The sequence below is a fragment of the Crocuta crocuta genome, unplaced genomic scaffold (genome assembly GCF_008692635.1).
Source record: "Crocuta crocuta isolate KB4526 unplaced genomic scaffold, BGI_CrCroc_1.0 scaffold179, whole genome shotgun sequence".
In the NCBI taxonomy this organism is placed as follows: domain Eukaryota; kingdom Metazoa; phylum Chordata; class Mammalia; order Carnivora; family Hyaenidae; genus Crocuta; species Crocuta crocuta.
In genome coordinates this window covers 1,906,659-1,914,136 of record NW_027551568.1, presented here as the reverse complement: position 1 = coordinate 1,914,136, position 7,478 = coordinate 1,906,659, and the positions used below count along the sequence as shown (strand labels likewise).

The following is a 7,478-nucleotide window of genomic DNA, read 5'->3' as shown; positions in this document are numbered from 1 at the left end:
TGTTCTCCAGGACGCGGGGACACCGTCGGGGCCGCCCTACGCCCGGGCCTCAGTTTCCCGGCCCACTCCGCCAGAGGACCTGGGGCGGCTGCGTGGGGTAGACTGGTCCCCGGGGCCCCGATGCCCCCAACCCGGCCCCTTGGGACGGTTGGCATCGGTGGCTGCGGTCTCTTTGCGCAACCTTCAGCCTGACTTTCCTACTGCCCGGCATCGGGAGAGGGTGCACTGAGGGGCCCATGTGTTGGGTAACGGGCGCCCACTAGCAAGGCAGGCAGGCACTCCCTTCAGGGTGCTTGCTGGCTGTTAGCGGGTTGGGGGCACGGTGGAGACTGGGGGCCTGGGTTTCCCCCGGTACAGGGTAGGCCTCTGGCTCTGGGGTACCCAGAGGCTCCCTCACGCAGATCCGCCACACTCTCAGCCAGGTGGTATCGGAGCGGCCCCCACCATGGGCTGGGGAGCAGGAGGGAGCTGCACGCCGCGCCCACCCATCCGCCAGCAGCCCGCGCGGGAGCCCCGTGTGATCGCTGTGGTCTTCCTCGGCCTCCTCCTGGACCTCCTGGCCTTCACTCTGCTGTTGCCCCTGCTGCCAGGGCTGCTGGAGAGCCACGGTCGTGCCCACGTGAGCCCTCCCCCCCCGTCTGGCGGCTCCCTGACTCCGACGATGGCTGCCCACTGCCCCAGACCCCATCAGGGACTCCCCCAACCCTTGCCACACTTCCTTGTTCCCCAGGATCCCCTCTACGGCTCGTGGCAGCGAGGGGTGGACTGGTTTGCCGCGGCCATCAGGATGCCAGCGGAGAAGAGGTACAACAGTGTCCTGTTCGGAGGTACGCTGGGGCCCCCTGGGGTCCCTGTCCCTGCTTTCCTGCTCCTGGGCACTGTGCCCCCTCTCCGCATGCAGTGTCGGCTCTCTGCGGGGCCCACCCGGCGTCACCAGACCTATGAGGACTGATCGGGTCGTGTGACCCAAACGTCTGTCTCTTTCAGGTCTGATCGGCTCGGTCTTCTCCTTCCTGCAGTTCCTCTTGGCACCAGTCACGGGCGCGGTCTCAGACTGTCTCGGGAGGCGCCCAGTGATGTTGCTGTCCCTGGTATGGGTGCCCACCGCAACCCCCCACCCCCGGCAGCGGCCCGAGCTGCCACCTGGGTGTGCTGCTTCGGGAGCTGGCTCCCGTGGCTAAGGCAGGCTTTCCCAGAGCTGCCCCCTGTCCGCGGGGACGTGGGGAACACAGGCGGGCGCTGGGTTACCCAGAACAGGGCCCGGTCCCAGCGGTGTTACCTGGGTTTGCCCGCCCGACTCTGGGCCCCCCCTGGCCTCGAGTGACCACACTTGCCGTGGGGACAGGCAGGTCTGGCCACCTCGTATGCCGTGTGGGCGGCCTCGAAGAGCTTCGCAGCCTTCCTGGCCTCCAGGGTGATCGGGGGCATCAGCAAGGGGAATGTCAGCCTCTCCACCGCCATCGTTGCCGACCTGGGCTCAGCTTCCGCCCGCAGCAGAGGCATGGTGCGTGCGAACAGTGGGAGCAGGAGGTGGGGAGTCCTTGCCTGGGGCCGCCCCGCCCCGCCCGGCTCAGGCGGCCTTCTCCCCAGGCAGTCATCGGAGTGGCCTTCTCGCTGGGCTTCACGCTGGGCCCCCTGCTTGGCGCCCTCTTGCCTGCGGACACGGTGCCCTGGCTCGCTTTGCTCTTTGCTGCCTCCGACCTGTTGTTTATTTTCTGCTTCCTGCCGGAGACGCTGCCCCCGGAGAAGCGGGTAAGGAGGGTCCCAGAGCCTGCTGATGGGCCCCAGGCCGGGGGCTCGGTTCTGTGGGCACGTGGGGATGTCCGGGAAGGCCGGGCTGGCCTCTCCTTCTGCGCAGGCGCGCTTGGGGCCACGGTGCCTCCGGAGACCCCCGCGTCTTGGGCCGGGCAGCTGGACCGGAGGCCAGGCCAGGTGCAGGTGGTGGCCCTCCCCAGCTGCCTGGCCGGCCTCCCCAGTCCCGCCCCCTCCCCAGGCACCCTCCATCGGCCCGGGGTTCCGGGCCGCCGCAGACCTGCTCAGCCCTGTGGCCCTGCTCCGTTTTTCAGCCGTGGCCCGTGGCCCGGACCCACCTGCTGGAGACGGTAGGAAGCTGGGGACCCCCTTCGTGAGGGCAGGACTGTCACGTTCTCAGGCTGCTGGCCCCTTACAGCGCTCTCCGTGCTCCCCAGGGCTCGGTCGCCTTCGCCGCCTGGGCCTGGTCTATTTCCTCTACCTCTTCCTGTTCTCGGGCCTGGAGTTCACCCTGAGCTTCCTCGCTCACCAGCGCTTCCAGTTCAGCAGGTAGGGGCGCTGGCCTGTCCTTCCCGCCTCAGTGACACCCACCCTGGCCCGTCCCGGGGGCAGGCGCCGGCCAAGGCCCACGGAGGTGCTCTCGGGCTGCGGCGTGGCTGGCGGGAGCAGGGCGGTCACACCGAGGCACTAACGGCTCCCCCGCCCCCAGCCTGCAGCAGGGAAAGATGTTCTTCTTCATTGGCCTCACCATGGCCACCGTGCAGGGCGCCTACGCCCGAAGGATCAGCCCCGGCGGGGAGATTGCAGCGGTGAAGCGGGTACGAGGCCCCCCACCCCGGGGAAGCGAGGGGCAGGCCGGTGTCCCGAGTCCCGCTGGAAGCAGCAGGGGTGGGTCCTGAGCGCTGCTGTGCCCCCCGCAGGCCATCTTGCTGCTGGTGCCCGCCTTCCTCCTCATCGGCTGGGGGCTCACGCTGCCCGCGCTCGGCCTGGGGCTGCTGCTCTACTCCTTCGGTGAGGGGTCCTCCCGGGGCCAGGGTGGGGGCGGTAGGGAGCTGGTGGCCAGGGATCCTGCGTCACAGCCCTCCGGGCGTCGCCGGGGGGCTGACCGCCACCTCCCTGGTGTCCCCGTGCAGCTGCCGCCGTCGTGGTGCCCTGCCTGTCCTCTGTGGTCGCGGACTACGGTAAGGGGAGCCCTTCATCGTTGGAGGCACCCCAGTGGGCGGAGGCCCGCAAGCACCTGACGGCCTCCTCTCTCCCCCAAAGGCTTGCCCGGGCAGAAGGGCACCATCATGGGCACGCTGCGGAGCCTCGGCGCCCTGGCCAGGGCGGTGGGACCCTTGGTGGCTGCCTCAGGTGAGGGCTCCGGGCCTGGGGGCTGCCGGCCTTGAGGGGAGGCCACACGGCCCCTCCGGGACGCCTCCCCCCGCCACGCCCTCGGTGCTGGCCACCTCGGGCCGTGGGTGGGTCCTGCCGTCTGGGGGCGGGCGGGCCGCGTCACCGCCCGGACGGTCTCTCCACAGCGTACTGGCTGGCGGGGGCCAGGGCCTGCTTCACCGTGTGCTCCTGGCTCTTCCTGCTCCCCTTCCTGCTGCTGCGCAACCNCCTGGGAGCAGGGACTCCCAAAACCTTCCAGGCTTTCTGTTCGCTCTTCTCCGAGACACAGTATCAGCCAAACCTCCGAATGACAAAATAAAGCAGCTACTTTATACCAAGTGCCTTCCGCCAGCACACGGCCGCGCCTCACCGCCCCCCACCCCGGAGCCCCCCGGTTGCACCTGCACTGAGCAGGCAGGTCCCAGGCTCGTCCCGGCCCGTGGCCACTCTGCACGACGGGGAGGACAGAGCGCGCGATGCAGGGCCCTCCCCGGGCCGCGCCCTGCACCCCGGCCGCCGGGAGAGGAGGGAGCCCAGCACCCTCCCGCCCGCCTGTCTGCTGGGACCGCAGGGCCAGGCTGGTGCCCCCGGGCAGGGCGGTTCTGGGGGCCTCCCCGGTGCAGAGCGACAGTGTCCTATCAAGAAGTAAACCCTTGGGATCTCTACCTGGGACTCAAGACAGGCTTCTAGAAGTCCTATCTTAAAGGAACAAAGAAAAGGGGAAAAAAGGCAAAACTGTTTCCCAAGTTTAGACAAGGAAACTGCTTAAAGAAATTTTATTTGTGAGTAAAACAGGTCACAGCGGAGGACAGAGGCCCCACCCTCCCAAGCCTGTGTCCATACACGCGACTAAACTTCGTGTTGTGATACAAAGAGTTAAAATAAACTACAAAAGTGAAATGAAAGTTGCACGTGAGGGACAAAAGGGAGGGGTAGAGTGTCCAGGGTCCGCTGAAGTACGGGCTGAGGGCGCAGGGCCCAGACGCCACCATGGCCACAAAATGACAGGGGAGAAAAGCAGGTCGCCAGCAAGCTCGAAGCAGCGATCAGCGCCATGCAGCCAGCCTCAGGCCCTGCCTGGGTGTCAGGAGCGTGGGACCCGGCCGCGGTGGCACCGGGTCCGCTCCCGCACGGGGTCACCCACCGGTCCCGCTAAGCAGCTTCACGTGGTTTCTTGGGTCGGAGTTAAGTGAGAATCACCAGGTCGAACAAGGAGAGCACGTCAGGCTCCGAAGCGCCTGGTGGAAGCAGTGAGGGAGGGACCGCCGGGCTGGTGTTGGGCCACCTTTCACCAAACCCTGGGGGGGAGGGGTCTTTCAGGCAGAGTTAAAGTAACAGAAGACCCCGTCTCGGTCCAAAACGTCCCCCAGAGAAGTGAGCAGAGGGAAAACTAAAAAGTGGCCCATTCACGGTAAAAATCGTAGGGTGAACTGCGAACCTACTGAAGGAAAATTCGAGAAAGGCCTCTTCCCCACCCCCACCCTCACCTTGACGCATCTTCCCCACGACAGGAATCTAGAGACCCCAGTGAGTAAGGAACGGGGAGCCCTGAGCCAGTTTCCGGCCTCAGGGTAACGCAACCACGCGCGGGCTGTGCTGGGCGGACACGGGCCCCTCTGCTGTCGCGGCTTCCGGCTCAGCCCTGACCCCCGCCCACGGGCTGTCCCGGGGCCCGGCCCAGGCCCAGGGGTTTCCACAGGACCGAGGCTTTGTACCCGCAGAGTGCGCTCGCTCACCCGGCAGGCGGCGCCACCCGGAAACTACAGCTCAGATCCAGTCACCTGAGACCTCGGGGTGAAGGGGAGACTAGCAGACACACAGCGTGGGTCACTTTACGACAGAAGGAGAGAGAGGCCACGGCCAGAGCCGGCAGGGCCTCCAACTGTCCGGCCGGAGCCAGGACTTCTCACCCCGGGGGGAGAGGGGGCGCGCAGACAGGAGGGATGTGGATCCGCCTCCCCCAGAACTGGGGGCTGCGGGGGGGAGGCGGGAGGGACGAGGGCAGGGCGCTGTGCGCACGCGAGGGGAGCACCGGCGTACGTGGGGGTCTGGTCGCCGCAAGGGGAGCTCGAGCTACGCAGGGGGGCGGGCTTTCGCATTCCGTCACACGGGAAGACAACACGAGACGCTCGGGGACGGTCTGGGGGCGGCGGCTGGCGCAGGACGGGGCCTTCAGGAGTCCCCNCCTGGCGGGGCTGGGGGGCTCGGGGGCCCCACAGAGCCCCTCCCCCTCCTCCTCCTCCTCCTCCTCCTCCAGTGTCGGGAAGCCCAGCGCTTCTGAAGGCTCATCAGGGGACAGGTCGGGGAGAGTCGGCTTGAAGGTGGCAGCGTCACTGTCCTCTCCGGAGNCCGGGGGCTCAGAGTACAGAACGTAGGCACCATCTGAGGGCCGCTGCAGCTCCTGCTCGGGGACAGGGCACTCGCTGACAGGGCCTCGGTCCCCAGTCAGAGAGGTGGGCGAGCAGAGAGCATTTCAGTAGGACAATGTCCTGCATTAGCACTTGAATAGAAATTTGTTCTAGAATCCTAAGGGCACATTACTAGTAGTCCTGAAATTAAGCCTAAATTTCAGTCCGTAACACCTGGCTTCCCCCGGGAAGGAAAGCACAGAAAAATCACAGCTACTCCCAGACCCGTGCGCGGTATCCGCATCAAACAAAATAAAGCCACTTTAGGCTGGAAAATCAAAAGAGATGAACTATAACGTAACGGGTAGCAGCAAAACATCGGGCCATCCTCACAAGTTGAACATGGAAACAAATGGGTAAAGCCTACGTGGTCTGCGGGCGGGCTGCTGGTGAAGGTCCCTGTCACCAGATTTCTACACAGACTCTGATGGGCGAGGTGGGGGGGAGGGGGGCAGCCTACGAGTTACAGGCGGCTGGCTGCTCAGGCAACAGCAAACCATCTAGGACGGGGAGACGGAGCCGGAAGTCAGGAGGGGCTCCGGACAGAGTGTGGGGAGGTGCACCCGGCAAAGAAGGCTCTGGGCCCCAGACGCTTAGCACTTAGGTTCTGGGAGGCTGGCGCTGCCCCGTCCCCTGCCCTTAGCCACCTTCTGTCCCAGGATAGTGAAATGTCCTCACTTGGCTAGGGCGGGAGGAAGTCGGGATGCACTCTGCAAAGCACACAGGTTGTCTGTGGTGCCTCATGGAACTTCCATCACGTGGCTAAAAGTCATATTAAAAACAGTGGCAAATGTAGCTCTTCTGCCCCACCTCGAATTAAGTCTGAGCACTCAGCTTAAGCAAAGATCCAAACACCCAGCGAGTGGCAAAGTCCCGCGAGGTCTGAACCTAGTCTAGACGGACGTCTGATCCAAACAGCAAAACCCTCCCACCGAGCAGTCAAGGGCTGATCCGGGCAACATAATCGTTCCGGAGTTTCCGAGGCCCAGGGCGCCCTGAGAAGTGCCCTCAGTCCGGGGTCCCCAGGGACAGGCTGCCACCACCCAACTCTCTGGAGACCGAGGCCCTGCCAAGATGCCACTGCCTGGGATGGAGGAATCGGGTGCAAGAAAGGGATTGGGGGGGGACTCTACTTTTATTCTGAATAAACAGAAAACAAACCCTAATGAACAACAGAGAAGCAGGAGAATGAAGCGAAGCACAGGGGTGCGGTCAGGCAGCAGCGGGCCGGCCGGGCGGTACTTACTATGGTAACAGGTACTCTTTAGCACATCCACCTCCGGCTTGTGATGCAGCCACAGGAAGAGAAAAGCACAGAGAGAACCTAGGCACTCAGTCACAGCCGCGGGTTACGGAAGAACGGCGGAGCCATTCTTGTGGACAAAGAACGGGAGAGGGCGGCGCACAGGCCCCCAGCAGGCATGGGAAGCACGACACGGAAGACGGAGGGACAGACACGCGGGCCGCACGCCACAGACACGCAGTGCGTGGTCCGAGAGGCCGACGGAGGCCGGCGCTCGGCAGGGACCGATTACTGCGGCAGGTCCAACGAGGTCCCGCGGCTCAGACAGGATGGAAGACGTTTCCAGAGGGGTAACCTGCACTCAGGAAAGAATAAGGACTGTGTAAGCGGTGGGCAAAACAGACATCGTAACGAAGGTGGGGTCCAGTCCCCAGAACCTACCCTCCCGCCTCGTCCCGACCTCTCACTAATAACCGTCTGGCCTCAAGTTACCGAGGACAGTGCCAGCGCCAGGGAGGAGGGCGGCGTCCAAACGCACACGCGCTTCCTCGCCTGGTCCCACGACCGCACTCCCGGTTGCTCCCCGCCACCCCACATGGGGCAACAACCCCAAGCCCACTGCTCCTGGTGGACCCCGGACCCCGAAGGCCATCCCACAGCGGGGCAGCAAGGGCTCACCTTCCTCAAGTTTGACGGGGGTG

The 7,478-nt window shown here is 65.1% G+C and overlaps 2 protein-coding genes across 6 annotated transcripts in view; one reads left to right on the top strand and one right to left on the bottom strand.

The window, feature by feature from the left end:
• Nucleotides 1-169: 169 nt before the first annotated feature.
• SLC75A1 (solute carrier family 75 member 1) lies at nt 170-4,924 on the top strand. The gene is made up of 15 exons (XM_077750590.1): nt 170-245; nt 419-619; nt 731-827; nt 988-1,091; nt 1,346-1,504; nt 1,591-1,752; nt 1,994-2,102; nt 2,190-2,301; nt 2,462-2,570; nt 2,673-2,763; nt 2,886-2,933; nt 3,016-3,105; nt 3,273-3,414; nt 3,541-3,707; nt 4,767-4,924. The coding sequence occupies exons 1-15, from the start codon at nt 237-239 to the stop codon at nt 4,922-4,924; spliced, it is 1,758 nt and encodes a 585-aa protein (XP_077606716.1). The 5' UTR covers nt 170-236.
• Nucleotides 4,925-5,514: 590 nt separating this feature from the next.
• The window catches only part of ADD1 (adducin 1), an 84,493-nt gene continuing 82,529 nt past the window's right edge, over nt 5,515-7,478 (bottom strand). For 4 of the 5 annotated variants that reach the window (XM_077750545.1, XM_077750546.1, XM_077750549.1 and 1 more), the window contains 3 exons: nt 7,456-7,478; nt 6,781-6,817; nt 5,515-6,296 (listed from right to left, as the gene is read on the bottom strand). In XM_077750545.1, coding sequence (XP_077606671.1) covers nt 6,275-6,296; nt 6,781-6,817; nt 7,456-7,478 — 82 coding nt within the window. In that variant the 3' untranslated portion in view covers nt 5,515-6,274. The remainder of the gene's footprint in view (nt 6,297-6,780; nt 6,818-7,455) is intronic. The other variant, XM_077750550.1, reaches the window with a different exon arrangement.